The sequence below is a fragment of the Ascaphus truei genome, chromosome 5 (genome assembly GCF_040206685.1).
Source record: "Ascaphus truei isolate aAscTru1 chromosome 5, aAscTru1.hap1, whole genome shotgun sequence".
NCBI lineage: Eukaryota > Metazoa > Chordata > Amphibia > Anura > Ascaphidae > Ascaphus > Ascaphus truei.
This window is the reverse complement of record NC_134487.1, coordinates 189049133-189073138: the sequence shown is the minus strand read 5'-3', so window position 1 is coordinate 189073138 and position 24006 is coordinate 189049133. Positions and strand designations below refer to the sequence as shown.

The following is a 24006-nucleotide window of genomic DNA, read 5'->3' as shown; positions in this document are numbered from 1 at the left end:
CTGGGTCCATAGAGAAGCCAGTGCTAGAAATGATATATCCAAGAAAGGGAATGGAAGAAAGATGAAAAGAACATTTCTCTAGCTTAGCATAGAGATTGTTCTCCTGAAGGCGGGACAGGACTAATTTGGTGTGTTGAATGTGGTCAGAGAGGGATTTGGAAAAAATAAGGATATCGTCAAGGTATACGATAACGAAGCTGTCGAGGAGATCACGGAAGATCTCATTGACAAGCTCCTGGAAGACCGCCGGGGCATTGCACAGGCCGAAAGGTATGACTAGATATTCATAATGCCCATCCCGGGTATTAAAGGCTGTCTTCTATTCGTCGCCCTGACGAATGCGGACAAGGTTATAGGCTCCGCGGAGATCAAGTTTGGAAAAAATTGCTGCCCCCTGTAGATGATCGAAGAGTTCGGAAATAAGTGGCAGGGGGTAAAGGTTCTTGATCGTAATTTTGTTAAGACCTCTGTAGTCAATACAGGGGTGCAAGGAACCATCCTTTTTCTTAACAAAAAAAATCCAGCTCCAGCTGGAGATGAAGAATTGCGGATGAAACCCTTCCTCAAATTATCCTGAATATACTCGGTCATGGCCTTGGTCTCGGGTATGGATACGGGGTAAGAACGGCTCTTGGGTAAGGTAGCACCGGGAAGGAGCTCAGTAGGACAGTCAAAGTCTATATGGGGAGGTAACACTTCAGAACGTACCTTATCAAAAACGTCCGCCAGGTCCCAGTAGACCGTTGGAAGGGAAGTTTTATACTCTGCGGGTAATTCCACTCCGGCTAACATCCGTTTGGGGGGAAGACAGGTCTTAAGGCACTGGGGGCTCCATCGTATGGGTTCTTTATTAACCCAATCTAATTGTGGGTTATGAAGTTGCATCCAGGGGAGTCCCAGAATCACATCTACCGATGGAGTGTGGATCACATCCAAGATAATCTTCTCTTGGTGACCATCCTCCGTGGAGAGGGATAGAGAACAAGTCTCCAGGGAAATAAAGGCTGGTTGGAGTGGACGCCCGTCTATGGCCTCCAGACCAACTGGAACAGCCTTAGATCGGAAGGGAATCCCATTCCTATAGGCAAAACTCTGATCAATAAAGTTTCCCTGAGACCCAGAATCTATAAATGCAGAAGCGGTGATCAGGGAGTTATTCCAGGCCAGAGAAATAGGCAGCATTATACGAGTGGGAAGTACTTTAGAAGAAGAAAGAGGAGAAGCGATTACACCCAACGAGACCCTCTCATACCTTATTGGGTCCTGGTGTTTCCTGGTCGCAGAGGGCAGCTTACCTTGGGTCCTGGCGTTTCCCGGTCGCAGAGGGCAGCTTACCAGCAGATGACCGGGATGACCGCAGTAATGGCACAGTCCACCATCTCGTCGGCACTGTCTCTCAGAAGCGGATAGCCGATCACCTCCGAGCTGTATAGGTTCGGGCTCATTCACAGGTTGGGGAAAGTATGAACGAGACTGCGGCTGGAAGACCGGGAGGAGGTGGTACGAGGAAGAGCGTGTTCAAGTCTTCTGTCTCGTAGCCGCTGGTCCACGCGGATGCAGACCGCAATGAAATCCTCCAATCTGGTGGGTCTCTCCATAGTGGCCAGCTGGTCCTTGATGGCATCCGACAGACCCTGCCAAAAAGCTGCTGATAGTGAGCCATCGTTCCAGGAGGTCTCCGCCGCGATGGTCCGGAAGTCCAAAGCATACTCGGCGACAGGACGAGTACCCTGGGAAATATGGAAGAGAGAAGAATCTGCCGTAATATGGCGACCAGGCGTATCAAATACTTTGGAAACAAAAGAAAACAGCGCACAACGCCAAATAGTGAAGCAAATTCAACAATATATTATGGAATTAAAAAGGGGGTAATATATCTGCGTACATAAAAAAAGGTTGGTAAAAGGCATGTAGTGTGTATCACACTGTTTACCACTCGGCTGTTAGCTGTAGATTCAGGTGCTTGCTTCCCTCTGCTGCTGCAGCTCAGTTGATTCTGGGGCAGGACGTCAGTCTTTTCACTCCCAAGGGGATTTCCCTTCATGCAGCCAGGTTCAGCAGCTGTTTTGTTTTGTTTTTTTGTATCAAATACTTGCCTGAATTCTCAAAGAAAGCGAGAATAGTCACGCGTCATGGCAGGCTCCCGCTCCCAGATGGGGGATGCCCAGGCTAGGGCCTTTCCGTTCAAGAGAGACATAATATAGGCCACCTTTGAACGTGCAGTGGGGAAGCGCGAAGGAGATAATTCAAATTGCATCTCGCACTGATTAAGAAACCCTCTGCAGTCGTTGGGATCCCCTGCATAGCGGTTGGGAGCCGGGAGACGAGGATCCACAACCACGGGAAGACCCAGGGCTGAAAACGCCACAGCTGCCATGGCAGAGGAGCCTGGGGAATGCTGCAACGAGGAGAGTCTAGAGAGCTCCTGTGTCATGGAGGCAAGCTGCGCCTCTAGCTGGAGAAGTCGCTGCATGGGGCTTGGTTGCTCAATCTCTTCAGGGTCCATGTCCGTTGGGCTGAGCATAATGTTACGCTGTGCTCACCACGGACAAGGAGGGACCCTGAAACTGAGGTGAAATGGGTAACAAACTGCACCCACAGCTACGGGGACACGCCTGGGAAGTGGAAAATAGGCGTCTGGAACCTTCTGGGAGTATAAGATAAAGTAAGATACTCGCCAGACGAGAAGGGAGGTTCCAGAATATAGTTGGTACCGAGAGCCTGGGGTCCAGATCCAGGAGGTAGGTCGGAATCCGTAAACCGAGGTAAAGGGGTCGGGGAGTCCAGGAGGTCAGGATACAAACCAAGGGTAGAATTCCAGAGCGGATTCGCAGCCAGGCCGGTTCGGTACACAAGGGATCACTAAGGAGACAAAGAGACAGGAACTGAGGCAGGCACGACCGTGGTTAACACAGGTCATACAAAGCTATGCTCAGCCAAAGAATGAATGGCTGAGAAAGGTATAAGTAGGAGGAAGGACCAATAGGGAGAGGGGGAGTAACGAGGGAGCGGCCCCAGGGAAGATAGGGATTGGTAGGGAGAAACTTACCACAGCTGCGCTAGATGTGCAGCTTGTGAGCGGTGCACGCGCGCGGCCTCAGCTGGGGGCGGGAACTCCTCCTGAGGGAGGACGTAAAGGTCCTCGGCCATGCGCGCGCATGCGTGCGTTCAGTAGCCGCCGCGGGAAGCGGAGGAGAAGGAAGATCCCGCCTGCGGTGGCAAGGAGGCAGAGCTGGAGCGGAGGCAGGTAAAGTCGCGGAAGGAACCCCCTTAGAGAGAGGTGTTCCCCCTGACCTTACAACGGTGCTCCCTGATACCTACACACGGTGCTCCCTGATACCTACACACGGTGCTCCCTGATACCTACACACGGTGCTCCCTGATACCTGCACATGGTGCTCCCTGATACCTACACACGGTGCTCCCTGAACCTACACACGGTGCTCCCTGATTACTGCACACGGTGCTCCTTGATTCCTGCACACAGTGCTCTCTGATACCTACACACAGTGCTCCCTGAACCTACACACGGTGCTCCCTGATTCCTGCACACGGTGCTCCCTGAACCTACACACGGTGCTCCCTGATTCCTGCACACGGTGCTCCCTGATACCTACACACGGTGCTCCCTGAACCTACACACGTTGCTCCCTGATTCCTGCACACAGTGCTCCCTGATACCTACACACAGTGCTCCCTGATTCCTGCACACGGTGCTCCCTGATACTACACACGGTGCTCCCTGATACGTGTACACGGTCCTCCCTGATACCTGCACACTGTGCTCCCTGATACCTGCCCACGGTGCTCCCTGATACCTACACACGGTGCTCCCTGATACGTGAACACGGTCCTCCCTGATTCCTGCACACGGTGCTCCCTGATACCTGCACACAGTGCTCCCTGATACATGCACACGGTCCTCCCTGATACCTGCACACTGTGCTCCCTGATACCTGCACACGGTGCTCCCTGATACCTGCACACGGTGCTCCCTGATACCTACACACGGTGCTCCCTGATTCCTGCACACGTTCCTCCCTGATTCCTGCACACGGTGCTCCCTGATTCCTGCACACGTTCCTCCCTGATACCTACACACGGTGCTCCCTGATTCCTGCACACGTTCCTCCCTGATTCCTGCACACGTTCCTTCCTGATACCTACACACGGTGCTCCCTGATACCTGCACACGGTGCTCCCTGATACCTACACACGGTGCTCCCTGATACCTACACACGTTCATCCCTGATTCCTGCACACGTTCCTCCCTGATTCCTGCACACGGTGCTCCCTGATTCCAACACACGGTGCTCCCTGATTCCTACACACGGTGCTCCCTGATACGTGTACACGGTGCTCCCTGATACCTACACATGGTGCTCCCTGATACCTACACACGGTGCTCCCTGATACCTACAAACGGTGCTCCCTGATACCTACACACGGTGCTCCCTGATACGTGAACACGGTCCTCCCTGATTCCTGCACACGGTGCTCCCTGATACCTGCACACAGTGCTCCCTGATACATGCACACGGTCCTCCCTGATACCTGCACACTGTGCTCCCTGATACCTGCACACAGTGCTCCCTGATACCTACACACGGTGCTCCCTGATACGTGAACACGTTCCTCCCTGATACCTACACACAGTGCTCCCTGATTCCTGCACACGGTGCTCCCTGATACCTGCACACGGTGCTCCCTGATACCTACACACGGTGCTCCCTGATTCCTGCACACGTTCCTCCCTGATTCCTGCACACGGTGCTCCCTGATTCCTGCACACGTTCCTCCCTGATACCTACACACGGTGCACCCTGATTCCTGCACACGTTCCTCCCTGATTCCTGCACACGTTCCTTCCTGATACCTACACACGGTGCTCCCTGATACCTGCACACGGTGCTCCCTGATACCTACACACGGTGCTCCCTGATACCTACACACGTTCCTCCCTGATTCCTGCACACGTTCCTCCCTGATACCTGCACACGGTGCTCCCTGATTCCAACACACGGTGCTCCCTGATACCTACACACGGTGCTCCCTGATACCTACACACGGTGCTCCCTGATACGTGTACACGTTCCTCCCTGATTCCTGCACACGGTGCTCCCTGATACCTGCACACGGTGCTCCCTGATTCCTACACACGGTGCTCCCTGATACCTACACACGGTGCTCCCTGATACCTACACACGGTGCTCCCTGATACCTACACACGGTGCTCCCTGATACCTACATACGGTGCTCCCTAATACCTACACACGGTGCTCCCTGATACCTGCACACGGTGCTCCCTGATATCTACACACGGTGCTCCCTGATACGTTTACACGTTCCTCCCTGATTCCTGCACACGGTGCTCCCTGATACCTACAGTACACACGGTGCTCCCTGATACCTACACACGGTGCTCCCTGATACCTACACACAGTGCTCCCTGATACCTACACACGGTGCTCCCTGATACCTACAGTACACACGGTGCTCCCTGATACCTACACACGGTCCTCCCTGATGCCTGCACACTGTGCTCCCTGATACCTGCCCACGGTGCTCCCTGATACCTACACACGGTGCTCCCTGATTCCTGCACATGGTGCTCCCTGATTCCTGCACACGTTCCTCCCTGATTCCTGCACACGGTGCTCCCTGATTCCTGCACACGTTCCTCCCTGATACCTACACACGGTGCTCCCTGATTCCTGCACACGTTCCTCCCTGATTCCTGCACACGTTCCTTCCTGATACCTACACACGGTGCTCCCTGATTCCTGCACATGGTGCTCCCTGATTCCTGCACACGTTCCTCCCTGATTCCTGCACACGGTGCTCCCTGATTCCTGCACACGTTCCTCCCTGATACCTACACACGGTGCTCCCTGATTCCTGCACACGTTCCTCCCTGATTCCTGCACACGTTCCTTCCTGATACCTACACACGGTGCTCCCTGATACCTGCACACGGTGCTCCCTGATACCTACACACGGTGCTCCCTGATACCTACACACGTTCATCCCTGATTCCTGCACACGTTCCTCCCTGATTCCTGCACACGGTGCTCCCTGATTCCAACACACGGTGCTCCCTGATTCCTACACACGGTGCTCCCTGATACGTGTACACGGTGCTCCCTGATACCTACACATGGTGCTCCCTGATACCTACACACGGTGCTCCCTGATACCTACAAACGGTGCTCCCTGATACCTACACACGGTGCTCCCTGATACGTGAACACGGTCCTCCCTGATTCCTGCACACGGTGCTCCCTGATACCTGCACACAGTGCTCCCTGATACATGCACACGGTCCTCCCTGATACCTGCACACTGTGCTCCCTGATACCTGCACACAGTGCTCCCTGATACCTACACACGGTGCTCCCTGATACGTGAACACGTTCCTCCCTGATACCTACACACAGTGCTCCCTGATTCCTGCACACGGTGCTCCCTGATACCTGCACACGGTGCTCCCTGATACCTACACACGGTGCTCCCTGATTCCTGCACACGTTCCTCCCTGATTCCTGCACACGGTGCTCCCTGATTCCTGCACACGTTCCTCCCTGATACCTACACACGGTGCACCCTGATTCCTGCACACGTTCCTCCCTGATTCCTGCACACGTTCCTTCCTGATACCTACACACGGTGCTCCCTGATACCTGCACACGGTGCTCCCTGATACCTACACACGGTGCTCCCTGATACCTACACACGTTCCTCCCTGATTCCTGCACACGTTCCTCCCTGATACCTGCACACGGTGCTCCCTGATTCCAACACACGGTGCTCCCTGATACCTACACACGGTGCTCCCTGATACCTACACACGGTGCTCCCTGATACGTGTACACGTTCCTCCCTGATTCCTGCACACGGTGCTCCCTGATACCTGCACACGGTGCTCCCTGATTCCTACACACGGTGCTCCCTGATACCTACACACGGTGCTCCCTGATACCTACACACGGTGCTCCCTGATACCTACACACGGTGCTCCCTGATACCTACATACGGTGCTCCCTAATACCTACACACGGTGCTCCCTGATACCTGCACACGGTGCTCCCTGATATCTACACACGGTGCTCCCTGATACGTTTACACGTTCCTCCCTGATTCCTGCACACGGTGCTCCCTGATACCTACAGTACACACGGTGCTCCCTGATACCTACACACGGTGCTCCCTGATACCTACACACAGTGCTCCCTGATACCTACACACGGTGCTCCCTGATACCTACAGTACACACGGTGCTCCCTGATACCTACACACGGTCCTCCCTGATGCCTGCACACTGTGCTCCCTGATACCTGCCCACGGTGCTCCCTGATACCTACACACGGTGCTCCCTGATTCCTGCACATGGTGCTCCCTGATACCTACACACGGTGCTCCCTGATACCTACACACGGTGCTCCCTGATACCTACACACGGTGCTCCCTGATACCTGCACACGGTGCTCCCTGATACCTACACACGGTGCTCCCTGATACCTGCACACGGTGCTCCCTGATACCTACACACGGTGCTCCCTGATATCTGCACACGGTGCTCCCTGATACCTACACACGGTGCTCCCTGATATCTGCACACGGTGCTCCCTGATACGTGTACATGGTCCTCCCTGATACCTGCACACTGTGCTCCCTGATACCTGCCCACGGTGCTCCCTGATACCTACACACGGTGCTCCCTGATACGTGTACACGGTGCTCCCTGATTCCTGCACACGGTGCTCCCTGATACCTACACACGGTGCTCCCTGATACCTACACACGTTCCTCCCTGATTCCTGCACACATTCCTCCCTGATACCTGCACACGGTGCTCCCTGATACCTACACACGGTGCTCCCTGATACCTACACACGGTGCTCCCTGATACCTACACACGGTGCTCCCTGATACGTGTACACGTTCCTCCCTGATTCCTGCACACGGTGCTCCCTGATACCTGCACACGGTGCTCCCTGATTCCTACACACGGTGCTCCCTGATACCTACACACGGTGCTCCCTGATACCTACACACGGTGCTCCCTGATACCTACACACGGTGCTCCCTGATACGTGAACACGGTCCTCCCTGATACGTGAACACGGTCCTCCCTGATTCCTGCACACGGTGCTCCCTGATACCTGCACACGGTGCTCCCTGATACCTGCACAAGTTGCTCCCTGATACCTGCACACAGTGCTCCCTGATACATGCACACGGTCCTCCCTGATACCTGCACACTGTGCTCCCTGATACCTGCACACGGTGCTCCCTGATACCTACACACGGTGCTCCCTGATACCTACACACGGTGCTCCCTGATACGTGAACACGTTCCTCCCTGATACCTACACACAGTGCTCCCTGATTCCTGCACACGGTGCTCCCTGATTCCTGCACACGTTCCTCCCTGATTCCTGCACACGGTGCTCCCTGATTCCTGCACACGTTCCTCCCTGATACCTACACACGGTGCTCCCTGATTCCTGCACACGTTCCTCCCTGATTCCTGCACACGGTGCTCCCTGATTCCTGCACACGTTCCTTCCTGATACCTACACACGATGCTCCCAGATACGTGTACACGGTGCTCCCTGATACCTACACACGGTGCTCCCTGATACCTACACACGTTCCTCCCTGATTCCTGCACACGTTCCTCCCTGATACCTGCACACGGTGCTCCCTGATACCTACACACGGTGCTCCCTGATACCTACACACGGTGCTCCCTGATACCTACACACGGTGCTCCCTGATATGTGTACACGTTCCTCCCTGATTCCTGCACACGGTGCTCCCTGATACCTGCACACGGTGCTCCCTGATTCCTACACACGGTGCTCCCTGATACCTACACACGGTGCTCCCTGATACCTACACACGGTGCTCCCTGATACCTACACACGGTGCTCCCTGATACCTACACACGGTGCTCCCTGATACGTGAACACGGTCCTCCCTGATACGTGAACACGGTCCTCCCTGATTCCTGCACACGGTGCTCCCTGATACCTGCACACGGTGCTCCCTGATACCTGCACAAGTTGCTCCCTGATACCTGCACACAGTGCTCCCTGATACATGCACACGGTCCTCCCTGATACCTGCACACTGTGCTCCCTGATACCTGCACACGGTGCTCCCTGATACCTACACACGGTGCTCCCTGATACGTGAACACGTTCCTCCCTGATACCTACACACAGTGCTCCCTGATTCCTGCACACGGTGCTCCCTGATACCTGCACACGGTGCTCCCTGATACCTACACACGGTGCTCCCTGATTCCTGCACACGTTCCTCCCTGATTCCTGCACACGGTGCTCCCTGATTCCTGCACACGTTCCTCCCTGATACCTACACACGGTGCTCCCTGATTCCTGCACACGTTCCTCCCTGATTCCTGCACACGGTGCTCCCTGATTCCTGCACACGTTCCTTCCTGATACCTACACACGGTGCTCCCTGATACGTGTACACGGTGCTCCCTGATACCTACACACGGTGCTCCCTGATACCTACACACGTTCCTCCCTGATTCCTGCACACGTTCCTCCCTGATACCTGCACACGGTGCTCCCTGATACCTACACACGGTGCTCCCTGATACCTACACACGGTGCTCCCTGATACCTACACACGGTGCTCCCTGATACCTGCACACAGTGCTCCCTGATACATGCACACGGTCCTCCCTGATACCTGCACACTGTGCTCCCTGATACCTGCACACGGTGCTCCCTGATACCTACACACGGTGCTCCCTGATTCCTGCACACGTTCCTCCCTGATACGTGAACACGGTCCTCCCTGATTCCTGCACACGGTGCTCCCTGATACCTGCACACGGTGCTCCCTGATACCTGCACAAGTTGCTCCCTGATACCTGCACACAGTGCTCCCTGATACATGCACACGGTCCTCCCTGATACCTGCACACTGTGCTCCCTGATACCTGCACACGGTGCTCCCTGATACCTACACACGGTGCTCCCTGATACCTACACACGGTGCTCCCTGATACGTGAACACGTTCCTCCCTGATACCTACACACAGTGCTCCCTGATTCCTGCACACGGTGCTCCCTGATTCCTGCACACGTTCCTCCCTGATTCCTGCACACGGTGCTCCCTGATTCCTGCACACGTTCCTCCCTGATACCTACACACGGTGCTCCCTGATTCCTGCACACGTTCCTCCCTGATTCCTGCACACGGTGCTCCCTGATTCCTGCACACGTTCCTTCCTGATACCTACACACGATGCTCCCAGATACGTGTACACGGTGCTCCCTGATACCTACACACGGTGCTCCCTGATACCTACACACGTTCCTCCCTGATTCCTGCACACGTTCCTCCCTGATACCTGCACACGGTGCTCCCTGATACCTACACACGGTGCTCCCTGATACCTACACACGGTGCTCCCTGATACCTACACACGGTGCTCCCTGATATGTGTACACGTTCCTCCCTGATTCCTGCACACGGTGCTCCCTGATACCTGCACACGGTGCTCCCTGATTCCTACACACGGTGCTCCCTGATACCTACACACGGTGCTCCCTGATACCTACACACGGTGCTCCCTGATACCTACACACGGTGCTCCCTGATACCTACACACGGTGCTCCCTGATACGTGAACACGGTCCTCCCTGATACGTGAACACGGTCCTCCCTGATTCCTGCACACGGTGCTCCCTGATACCTGCACACGGTGCTCCCTGATACCTGCACAAGTTGCTCCCTGATACCTGCACACAGTGCTCCCTGATACATGCACACGGTCCTCCCTGATACCTGCACACTGTGCTCCCTGATACCTGCACACGGTGCTCCCTGATACCTACACACGGTGCTCCCTGATACGTGAACACGTTCCTCCCTGATACCTACACACAGTGCTCCCTGATTCCTGCACACGGTGCTCCCTGATACCTGCACACGGTGCTCCCTGATACCTACACACGGTGCTCCCTGATTCCTGCACACGTTCCTCCCTGATTCCTGCACACGGTGCTCCCTGATTCCTGCACACGTTCCTCCCTGATACCTACACACGGTGCTCCCTGATTCCTGCACACGTTCCTCCCTGATTCCTGCACACGGTGCTCCCTGATTCCTGCACACGTTCCTTCCTGATACCTACACACGGTGCTCCCTGATACGTGTACACGGTGCTCCCTGATACCTACACACGGTGCTCCCTGATACCTACACACGTTCCTCCCTGATTCCTGCACACGTTCCTCCCTGATACCTGCACACGGTGCTCCCTGATACCTACACACGGTGCTCCCTGATACCTACACACGGTGCTCCCTGATACCTACACACGGTGCTCCCTGATACGTGTACACGTTCCTCCCTGATTCCTGCACACGGTGCTCCCTGATACCTGCACACGGTGCTCCCTGATTCCTACACACGGTGCTCCCTGATACCTACACACGGTGCTCCCTGATACCTACAAACGGTGCTCCCTGATACCTACACACGGTGCTCCCTGATACCTACACACGGTGCTCCCTGATACCTACACACGTTCCTCCCTGATTCCTGCACACGTTCCTCCCTGATACCTGCACACGGTGCTCCCTGATACCTACACACGGTGCTCCCTGATACCTACACACGGTGCTCCCTGATACGTGTACACGTTCCTCCCTGATTCCTGCACACGGTGCTCCCTGATACCTGCACACGGTGCTCCCTGATTCCTACACACGGTGCTCCCTGATACCTACACACGGTGCTCCCTGATACCTACACACGGTGCTCCCTGATACCTACACACGGTGCTCCCTGATACCTACATACGGTGCTCCCTGATACCTACACACGGTGCTCCCTGATACCTGCACACGGTGCTCCCTGATATCTACACACGGTGCTCCCTGATACGTTTACACGTTCCTCCCTGATACCTACACACGGTGCTCCCTGATACCTACACACGGTGCTCCCTGATACCTACACACTGTGCTCCCTGATACCTACACACAGTGCTCCCTGATACCTACACACGGTGCTCCCTGATACCTACACACGGTGCTCCCTGATACCTACACACGGTGCTCCCTGATACCTACACACGGTGCTCCCTGATACCTACACACGGTGCTCCCTGATACCTACACACGGTGCTCCCTGATAACTACACACGGTGCTCCCTGATACCTACACACGGTGCTCCCTGATATCTGCACACTGTGCTCCCTGATACCTACACACGGTGCTCCCTGATATCTGCACACGGTGCTCCCTGATACCTGCACACTGTGCTCCCTGATACCTGCCCACGGTGCTCCCTGATACCTACACACGGTGTTCCCTGATACGTGAACACGGTCCTCCCTGATTCCTGCACACGGTGCTCCCTGATACCTACACACGGTGCTCCCTGATATCTGCACACGGTGCTCCCTGATACCTACACACGGTGCTCCCTGATATCTGCACACGGTGCTCCCTGATACGTGTACACGGTCCTCCCTGATGCCTGCACACTGTGCTCCCTGATACCTGCCCACGGTGCTCCCTGATACCTACACACGGTGCTCCCTGATACGTGTACACGGTGCTCCCTGATACCTACACACGGTGCTCCCTGATACCTACACACGGTGCTCCCTGATACGTGTACACGTTCCTCCCTGATTCCTGCACACGGTGCTCCCTGATACCTGCACACGGTGCTCCCTGATTCCTACACACGGTGCTCCCTGATACCTACACACGGTGCTCCCTGATACCTACACACGGTGCTCCCTGATACCTACACACGGTGCTCCCTGATATCTACACACGGTGCTCCCTGATACGTTTACACGTTCCTCCCTGATTCCTGCACACGGTGCTCCCTGATACCTGCACACGGTGCTCCCTGATACCTACACACGGTGCTCCCTGATACCTACACATGGTGCTCCCTGATACCTACACACAGTGCTCCCTGATACCTACACACGGTGCTCCCTGATTCCTGCACATGGTGCTCCCTGATACCTACACACGGTGCTCCCTGATACGTGAACATGGTCCTCCCTGATTCCTGCACACGGTCCTCCCTGATACCTGCACACTGTGCTCCCTGATACCTACACACAGTGCTCCCTGATATGTGAACACGTTCCTCCCTGATACCTACACACGGTGCTCTCTGATTCCTGCACACGGTGCTCCCTGATTCCTGCACACGTTCCTCCCTGATTCCTGCACACGGTGCTCCCTGATTCCTGCACACGTTCCTTCCTGATACCTACACACGGTGCTCCCTGATTCCTGCACACGTTCCTCCCTGATTCCTGCACACGGTGCTCCCTGATTCCTGCACACGTTCCTCCCTGATACCTACACACGGTGCTCCCTGATACGTGTACACGGTGCTCCCTGATACCTACACACGTTCCTCCCTGATTCCTGCACACGTTCCTCCCTGATACCTGCACACGGTGCTCCCTGATACCTACACACGGTGCTCCCTGATACCTACACACGGTGCTCCCTAATACCTACACATGGTGCTCCCTGATACCTACACACGGTGCTCCCTGATTCCTGCACACGGTGCTCCCTGATTCCTGCACACGGTGCTCCCTGATACCTACACACGGTGCTCCCTGATTCCTGCACACGGTGCTCCCTGATACCTACACACGGTGCTCCCTGATACGTGTACACGGTGCTCCCTGATACCTACACACGTTCCTCCCTGATTCCTGCACACGTTCCTCCCTGATACCTGCACACGGTGCTCCCTGATACCTACACACGGTGCTCCCTGATACCTACACACGGTGCTCCCTGATACCTACACACGGTGCTCCCTGATACCTACACACGGTGCTCCCTGATTCCTGCACACGGTGCTCCCTGATTCCTACACACGGTGCTCCCTGATACCTACACACGGTGCTCCCTGATACGTGTACACGTTCCTCCCTGATTCCTGCACACGGTGCTCCCTGATACCTACACACGGTGCTCCCTGATACCTGCACACGGTGCTCCCTGATACCTACACACGGTGCTCCCTGATACCTACACACGGTGCTCCCTAATACCTACACACGGTGCTCCTTGATACCTACACACCGTTCTCCCTGATACCTGCACATGGTGCTCCCTGATACCTACACACGGTGCTCCCTGATACCTACACACGGTGCTCCTTGATACCTACACACCGTTCTCCCTGATACCTGCACATGGTGCTCCCTGATACATGCACACAGTGCTCCCTGATACCTACACACGTTCCTCCCTGATTCCTGCACACGGTGCTCCCTGATACCTACACACGGTGCTCCCTGATTCCTACACACGGTGCTCCCTGATACCTACACACGGTGCTCCCTGATACCTACACACGGTGCTCCCTGATACCTACACACGGTGCTCCCTGATACCTACACACGGTGCTCCCTGATACCTACACATGGTGCTCCCTGATACCTACACACGGTGCTCCCTGATTCCTGCACACGGTGCTCCCTGATACCTACACACGGTGCTCCCTGATTCCTGCACACGGTGCTCCCTGATACCTACACACGCTGCTCCCTGATACCTACACATGGTGCTCCCTGATTCCTGCACACGGTGCTCCCTGATACCTACACACGGTGCTCCCTGATACCTACACACGGTGCTCCCTGATTCCTGCACACGGTGCTCCCTGATTCCTACACACGGTGCTCCCTGATACCTACACACGGTGCTCCCTGATACGTGTACACGTTCCTCCCTGATTCCTGCACACGGTGCTCCCTGATACCTACACACGGTGCTCCCTGATTCCTGCACACGGTGCTCCCTGATACCTACACACGGTGCTCCCTGATACCTACACACGGTGCTCCCTGATACCTACACACCGTTCTCCCTGATACCTGCACACGGTGCTCCCTGATACCTACACACGGTGCTCCCTGATACCTACACACGGTGCTCCCTGATACCTACACACGGTGCTCCCTGATACCTACACACCGTTCTCCCTGATACATGCACACGGTGCTCCCTGATTCCTGCACACGGTGCTCCCTGATACCTACACACGGTGCTCCCTGATACCTACACACGGTGCTCCTTGATACCTACACACCGTTCTCCCTGATACCTGCACACGGTGCTCCCTGATACCTACACACGGTGCTCCCTGATACCTACACACTGTGCTCCCTGATACCTGCACACGGTGCTCCCTGATACCTACACACGGTGCTCCCTGATACCTGCACACAGTGCTCCCTGATACCTACACACGGTGCTCCCTGATACCTACACACGGTGCTCCCTGATACCTACACACAGTGCTCCCTGATACCTACACACGGTGCTCCCTGATACCTACACACGGTGCTCCCTGATACCTACACACGGTGCTCCTTGATACCTACACACCGTTCTCCCTGATACCTGCACATGGTGCTCCCTGATACATGCACACGGTGCACCCTGATACCTACACACGGTGCTCCCTGAAACCTACACACGGTGCTCCCTGATACCTACACACGGTGCTCCCTGATACCTACACACAGTGCTCCCTGACACCTACAAACGGTGCTCCCTGATTCCTGCACACGGTGCTCCCTGATACCTACACACGGTGCACCCTGATACCTACACACGTTGCTCCCTGATATCTACACACGGTGCTCCCTGATATCTACACACGGTGCTCCCTGATACCTACACACGGTACTCCTTGATACCTACACACCGTTCTCCCTGATACCTACACACGGTGCTCCCTGATACCTACACACGGTGCTCCCTGATACCTACACACGGTGCTCCTTAATACCTACACACCGTTCTCCCTGATACCTGCACATGGTGCTCCCTGATACATGCACACGGTGCACCCTGATACCTACACACGGGGCTCCCTGATACCTACACACGGTGCTCCCTGATACCTACACACGGTGCTCCCTGATTCCTGCACATGGTGCTCCCTGATTCCTACACACGGTGCTCCCTGATACCTACACACGGTGCTCCCTGATACGTGTACACGTTCCTCCCTGATTCCTGCACACGGTGCTCCCTGATACCTACACACGGTGCTCCCTGATTCCTGCACACGGTGCTCCCTGATACCTACACACGGTGCTCCCTGATACCTACACACGGTGCTCCTTGATACCTACACACCATTCTCCCTGATACCTGCACACAGTGCTCCTTGATACCTACACACCGTTCTCCCTGATACATGCACACGGTGCTCCCTGATTCCTGCACACGGTGCTCCCTGATACCTACACACGGTGCTCCCTGATACCTACACACGGTGCTCCCTGATACCTACACACGGTGCTCCCTGATACCTACACACGGTGCTCCCTGACACCTACACACGGTGCTCCCTGATTCCTGCACACGGTGCTCCCTGATACCTACACAAGGTGCTCCCTGATACCTGCACACGTTCCTCCCTGATACCTACACACGGTGCACCCTGATACCTACACACGTTGCTCCCTGATATCTACACACGGTGCTCCCTGATACCTGCACACGGTGCCCCCCATGATACCTACACACGGTGCTCCCTGATACCTACACACGGTGCTCCCTAATACGTGTACACGTTCCTCCCTGATTCCTGAACCCGGTGCTCCCTGATTCCTGCACACGGTGCTCCCTGATACCTACACACGGTGCTCCCTGATACGTGTACACGTTCCTCCCTGATTCCTGCACCCGGTGCTCCCTGATACCTACACACGGTGCCCCCTGATACCTACACACGGTGCTCCCTGATTCCTACACACAGTGCTCCCTGATTCCTGCACACGGTGCTCCCTGATACCTACACACGGTGCTCCCTGATACGTGTACACGTTCCTCCCTGATTACTACACACGGTGCTCCCTGATTCCTTTACACGGTGCTCCCTGATTCCTGCACACGGTGCTCCCTGATACCTGCACATGGTGCTCCCTGATACCTACACACGGTGCTCCCTGATACCTGCACACAGTGCTCCCTGATTCCTACACACGGTGCTCCCTGATACCTACACACGGTGCTCCCTGATACCTACACACGGTGCTCCCTGATACCTACACACGGTGCTCCCTGATACCTACACACAGTGCTCCCTGACACCTACACACGGTGCTCCCTGATTCCTACACACGGTGCTCCCTGATTCCTACACACGGTGCTCCCTGATACCTACACACGGTGCTCCCTGATACCTACACACGGTGCTCCCTGATACCTACACACGGTGCTCCCTGATACCTGCACACGGTGCTCCCTAATACGTGTACACGTTCCTCCCTGATACCTGCACACGGTGCTCCCTAATACCTACACACAGTGCTCCCTGATACCTGCACACGGTGCTCCCTAATACCTACACACGGTGCTCCCTGATACGTGTACACGTTCCTCCCTGATACCTGCACACGGTGCTCCCTAATACCTACACACAGTGCTCCCTGATACCTGCAAATCATGCTCCCTGATACCTGCATACTGTACGATGCTCCCTGATACCTATGTCACGGGAGACCAAACACTTTTTACACCATTTATATATTAACGTAACAAAGCTCTATCCTTGATCTCCTCTTACCTCTCCCATCATACTTTCAGTGTCTCTTCAGCTAACATGTCTTCCTCTATCAATCTCTCTGTGGGGGTACCCCAGTGCTCTGTCCTGTGACCTCTTCTCTTTTCTTTTCGGAGGAGTGCCCGCTTGGCAAGTTGTATGCGAGTAGTCACATACTCGTCCACCAGCCTGGCAGCCGCAATGTAGGTCACGGGTATTTTGTCAATGACCCACTCTCAGATATCAGGTGTACACTTCTGCAGAAACTGCTCCATGAACATGAGATCCAGCAGTCCCCGGTATTTGGTGGCCTCGCACCCTTTGATCCACTGGGTACCGTGCTGGGCCACCAAATTCCAAGCGGGTGTCCAGGCCAGTCTTTTTTCCCGATCGGAACAGACCCCGATAAGCCTCCGAATTGAGGGCATTCCGATCAAGCAAAATCGCCTAGATGGTTAGCAGGGGGAACAGTTGTACCAACCAGTCTCGGGGTGGAAGATTGAACCGTCCGCACTGGTCCTCAAAAACCTTAAGCTAGCCATCGATGTTTTACAGGTGCACCGACGAGTATTCTAAAACTTGCCTAAAACTTGCCTTGGAAAATCTCGCGCTATCACCAACATGATCCAGGTACATGCTGGGTACATGGTGGATACATGCTGGGTACATGCTGCAACATTTCATTGACATTTCTGCAGAGACTTATGGCCCATCGGATTAACACAGCAAGGGTCCCTGGCAGTCCCATTCAGTTTGAATGGAACTGCCAGGGACCCCCACTGTTAATCCTATGGGCCATTAGTCTGTCTGCAGAAATGTCACTGAAATGTTGCAGCATGTACCCAGCATGTACCTGGGTCTTGTTGGTGATTGCCCCATATTTGTTTTAGAATACTCATCGGCACTACAGTAGGTGCCATCCACAAATTTGTCAAAACTGTGATGAGACACCCCCGTGGGTCTGGGCTGGTTGGGGTCACGACTGGGACGAGCCACCTGAGCACCTTGGGCAGCTGTGATCAGCTGCAATTTTTGCTCAAAGTAGACCCGACAGCCATAGCTGTAATGAGAGCTGTAAGATCTGCAGCAGGGACAGCAGCAGCCACCGGGGCTACTGCAGGTGGGACAGCAGGCTCATTTTCGCCCTCATCCTCACCCTCTGTTTACTCTGTGTCCTCTGAAAGCTCCTCTATCTATGGCTGCATCCTGGGCTGGAGTAGCCACGGTAGCCTCCATATCCAGAGGGCAAGCCAGTCCGGCTTCGTGAATTTCCAGATCCTCCTTGAGTTGCGTCTTAGCCCGACTGTCTGTTGGTAGCCCGTAACTCTCACACAGAGTCACGATTCTCAGGCGATCCCAGGACCGAAACCATCCTGACCATTAAGACATCTTCGCCGTTGGGCACTAAACTTTTGCGACAAAGAACAGTGTACTTTCTCCTGCCCTCTGTAAATTGTGTGTACGTGTACTACTTGTTTTGGGAGTGTCATGGGATACCAGGTTTATCAACACCTTTTTATGCCGGGATTGTAAGGAATCTGGGAACACAGCCCCTGCGACGTGTTCCCTCCTTAGCTCCTGCTGCACAGCATTCTGCTGCAAGCGGTTAGAGAGCGCGTCCCTCGCGGCACGCTTCCCCCTTGGCTCCTGCTGTACAGTCTCCCACGCACCTTACAGAGGGCGCGCATCCATGGAGGGCTTTCAGGATTCCCACGGAGCTTGGCTCCGCCCCTCCGCTTGTGACGTGCGGCCGCCACACGCAGGGCGCACACGAGATGCGCATGCAAAGCTCCCCAGCTGCTCGTCAACACTAACATGTTCCTCACCTGTCTCCTGCTTCTCTCAGCTTATCCCTGCCTCCGCAGAGGCCGCACCTCTGCTCCACCCCCTTCTCTCATTGGACTCCTGTTACTATATATGCTCAGCTCTGTCACTTCCTCTTTGGCTGAGCATAGTAATTGGTAGCCTTGTTTTCCCATGTCCTCCACATCCTTGTCTCTGCCTTGTGTTCTCTGTTCCTTTAACCTTCTTGCTGCTTGCCTCTCTGTGTACCGTCCCGGCTAGACTTTGGACTCTGCTCTGGATTATCGACCCTGGCTTAGATCAGACCTTCCGACCTTCTCCAACCCTTACCACGGCAAATGGACAATCTACATCTCTACTGGCTCCAACCCTTATCCTCGGCACCTTGGACTCCGACTATTCTCGTGGCACCTACTGTACCTACGACCTCGGCAAGTATCAATACTAACCCACTCTCTCCAACCCAGACCCAGCGATCTTGACTATCCACCCTCCAGGCGTGCCTCCGCTGCTGTGGGTGCGCAGTTCTATACTTTCCCACCTCAGTACCAAGGTCCTGCCTTGTTCGTGGTGAGTACAAGCGTTACAGGGATCATTGATTGTGCAAAGCAAGGAGGTAAAATAAATTGTCTTTTATTTCAGGAAAAGACATACACACAATTTAACACAATTTACAGGGTTAAAACACGTGCTGTGAATGGGGCTAACAAATAAATCTATCCTTAAAAGAAATTCACAAAAATGACCTCTGTTGGAGCCCTTTCCAATGACCGGTAAGTACTCACGAAAGTCCTGGAACTGATTTCGGCATGCAATGCAAGATGCGTCCACTACGCTCTTCAGAAGAGGGACTTAGAAGAATTCTTAAGTCAAAATCTTTGAAGCCGGCTCACATCTATTTAGTACAGAGCATCTTTGAATTTGCCGCTGTTTGGCGCTTGGAATCTCCACTCCTGATTGGCTGCAAGGCTCCTTCTGGGTTTCAGTGTCCCATTCACAAAACTCTACAGCCTATCAGAGCGTGGGAATTTCCCTGCCAGCCATTCTGCCATTTTCTGCAAAGAGGCATGCGCCAACCTGGCACCTCTTCCTCTTTGCATACTGAGCTCCCCCGCTGTCCAGGCTCCACAGAGTCTGGGATCGGGCAAATGGTGGCCGGATAGCCCTGTGGTAGCCCAGGATGCGGGTACTCAATCAGAACTTCAGTACCCCTCCTGTTCTAACACCTTGGCATCCCTGAGGCTTTCAAGTCCGGACTCCGCATAGACCCATAGCCACCAAGCTTGGTAGCCATCTGATCTCTCGGAATCCATGACTTAGAAATCCCACTCTTCATTTACTGGTTATCAGTAGATATACCTATTAAATATAACGCTATAATAAAATATACTGTGTCCTGTCTGTTGTGTGATAAAAATATATAAGTCCCTATTCTGGTGTCAGGGATGGAGTGAGAGTATATGTTGCCTACACTCACTAGCCTCATACTTGGCACTCTTTAGAAATAACGTTTAACATTTCTACACACAGAAATCACTCTCAGCTTTATCACATAGCTGGAGCACCCCCTGAACCCCTTTACCAGGTTCAGGGTACCTGGACATGTATCTGGGCACCTCTCCTTTTTCTAGGGACCCCTCTTTATACTAGGGATCCGTGTATGATTGCAGGTATGTACATTAACCCCTTCATTCCCGTTTACCTTGTCTGGATGATGCTGCAGCAGGAATCCTGGTGGTGAGTCGTAAGAACGTTTTCAGAGTCAGAGTTTGATGTGCTTGTCTGTATCCGAGAATCTTACTCGGTTCCCGGATCCAACTCTTGGGGTATCCCAGAACTCCGGAACCCAGATACATAGACACATTCTGTAAAGACTTTCTCCGGCAAACCCACCCTGAAACTTACAGCATAGAAATCTCCCGGTCCCAGCATCCCAGGAAAGGCAAAAGACACAGAAATCTTTAATGTCGCATAATTTGCACACAGTCACAGTAATGCATTTCTTGCAACTGGGTCCAAGAATTGACACTCTAGGACCTCAACATATGGATACTGGTAACCAGGTGTAACCATGTGGACTTTACTTTTTTTAGTGAGCCTGGTTAACCCGTTCACCGTCACAAGGAGCTCACAATCTATGCGCTCCTCTTTGTACTATAAACCACAGCAGGAATTTATGCCGCTTCCCTCTTTTATAATACACCCTGCTTCACCCACATATCTCTCCACTCAGCCTCTCACTGCCCCATTTTCCACTCTGTTGTTTCTCTTATACCCCTCCTAGGCTCTCCCCCTCATCTTTCCTCCTTTCTCATAATATCTACCCCACTGATCCCCTTTACCCCTCTCACCCTCTCTATCCCTTCTGCAGATACCTCTGGCTAACAATATATACAAACTAATTGTTCCTGTCGCTGGGATAGGCATCGGCCTTGGCATGGTGAACGGCTCTATAATGCCCATAATGGGATATCTGGTGGACCTGCGCCACACATCTGTTTATGGTGGGGTTTATGCCATCTCTGACATTGCTTTCTGCTTGGGCTATGCAGTGGGTAAGCAATATATCTAGATAATGCGGCCCCCAACCACTGGCCACCACAGCAGTTGTTCTCCCTCCTCCCCAGTGCAAAGGGAGCTGTGAAGTTGCTGGCGTGGATCATAGTTTCTTGAGACAGCATTCACCAGTGTGCCGGCATTAAGAAGCTGTCCGAGGGGAGAAGCTCCTACTCACAGCTGCAACATCTTCTGCCTGTGCACCATATATATATCCGACCCTTTTGAGGGATTAAGTGCTGCACTTGTAGCCCTTGGGGTACATCATGTGGCCAACCACTGATCTACAGTAGTTGCATGTGCAGCCATTTTTGCAGGGCACAATCTTCGTATACATTTGTCTTCTATCTATCTATCAATCTTCTATCTATCTTCTATATCATCTATCTATCTATCTATCTATCTATCTATCTATCTATCTATCTATCTATCTATCTATCTATCTATCTTCTTTAGCTTCTATATATCATCTGTATCTTCTATCTACAGATGTTGGTAGACTTACAGTACTGTGTTTGGAGCCACAGCTGGAAAAGCAATAAATACACGGTTCAGGAGACTGTTGTCTGCTGCAGACGCGCTGTGGGGGGTCCATGGTTCTAGATTGGATCCTCCACAATGTTAATCCCGTGGTGACGAAAACTGTTTTCTTGCAACATCTGTACCTATCTGTGCATTTATTTGTCATCTATCAATGTTTGAGTGTATTTCAATGCTTATATTAATACTCCATCAACAGTTCAGTTCTTCCTTGGGACCTTTTTAAAGTTAAAGGGGAGTGCACGGTGTCTACGATTATTATAAGCTCTGAGTGAGATACAAATTGTGGTGTCCCAGTCTGGTAGTGGTGCTAAGCTAATGAGTCAAATAAATAAATATATATGTTTTTATATTATATATAATCAGACAGTGGAATTGAATCATACTCAATAAAAAATGAATATAAATGTAAAATAAACAATGGGGGTGGGAGGCCGAGATGTAATATGTGAGCTTGGAATAGCACAAATATTGTGTCTGGAAGGGAATCATAAGCACTAATTATGACATCGGGGAAACCAGATAGCGCCGTAACATATTTACAAAACCACAAAAAACTAATAACTATGAAGGTGATGAGATGACACAAGAAATGTCTGTCTGAAGCAAACATAAGTATGAAAAAGGAGGACGCCTAGGTCCAGTGCGAGAGAAGCTGTAAAGTGAAGCAGGCACTGGATCTGAAATCGATGTGAAGAGATTCATACTGTAAATAAAAAGAAGCTGACATATGTATAGTCTCTATAAAGACAGCACAATCCTGGGATCTTTGTTCCTTTTTGTGCTAGCTCGAAGAGGGACATACATACATTATGTCAGCTTCTTCTTCTCTCCACCCCGACTATGAAAATATGTTATCTGGGTTCCCCCAATTTCACATCAAGTTTCTGCTCCCTGTATTAACTTTTCTCACATTGGATCAGGAGTTGGAGTGTCTTAGCTCATATTGATGGTTGCTTTATGGGAAACTCTGATTCCCAAGTGATGATGAAGTAAGTGGGTGTATTTAAAAACATTGAACCTTTATTAGAGCTAAACTCAAAAGATAAAAAATAGAATATGCAGAAGGCAATTCAATGAGTAATATATGTTTATTAACCCTCTATAAGCATATATTACTCATTGAGTCGCCTTCTGCGTCCCCTATTTTTCATCTTTTGAGTTTAGCTCATCATCACTTGGGAATCAGAGTGCTCTCACTAGTGGGGATCCTTTTCAGTTCGTGTACCCATTAATTCCCCTGATTGTATCACCTCCCTAAATATTATTTGTTTAGCTGTTGTGAGGGTTCTCCCCCCCCCCCCCTTTTCTCTTTACCTGTGCAAGCGCTTTATGGGAAAGTTTCATATAGTATTTGTGAACTTTTTCTTACTGGCTGTGTAAATGTTTTACATGTCGGTACCTAGGATTCCCAATTTAATGTTTAGGTTCAGCCCCCTAAATTCAGGCCAACTTGACCTCACGTAAATCAGGACCAGACGTTATTTGCTCTGAGATTT

General features: G+C 53.0%; 1 protein-coding gene across 1 annotated transcript in view; it reads left to right on the top strand.

Annotated features, from left to right (window-relative positions):
• The window catches only part of LOC142494519 (chromaffin granule amine transporter-like), a 96481-nt gene that overhangs the window by 62876 nt on the left and 9599 nt on the right, over window positions 1–24006 (top strand). Inside the window, exon 13 of the mRNA XM_075598995.1 lies at window positions 21783–21966. Within this exon, the coding sequence (XP_075455110.1) occupies window positions 21783–21966 (184 nt within the window). The remainder of the gene's footprint in view (window positions 1–21782; window positions 21967–24006) is intronic.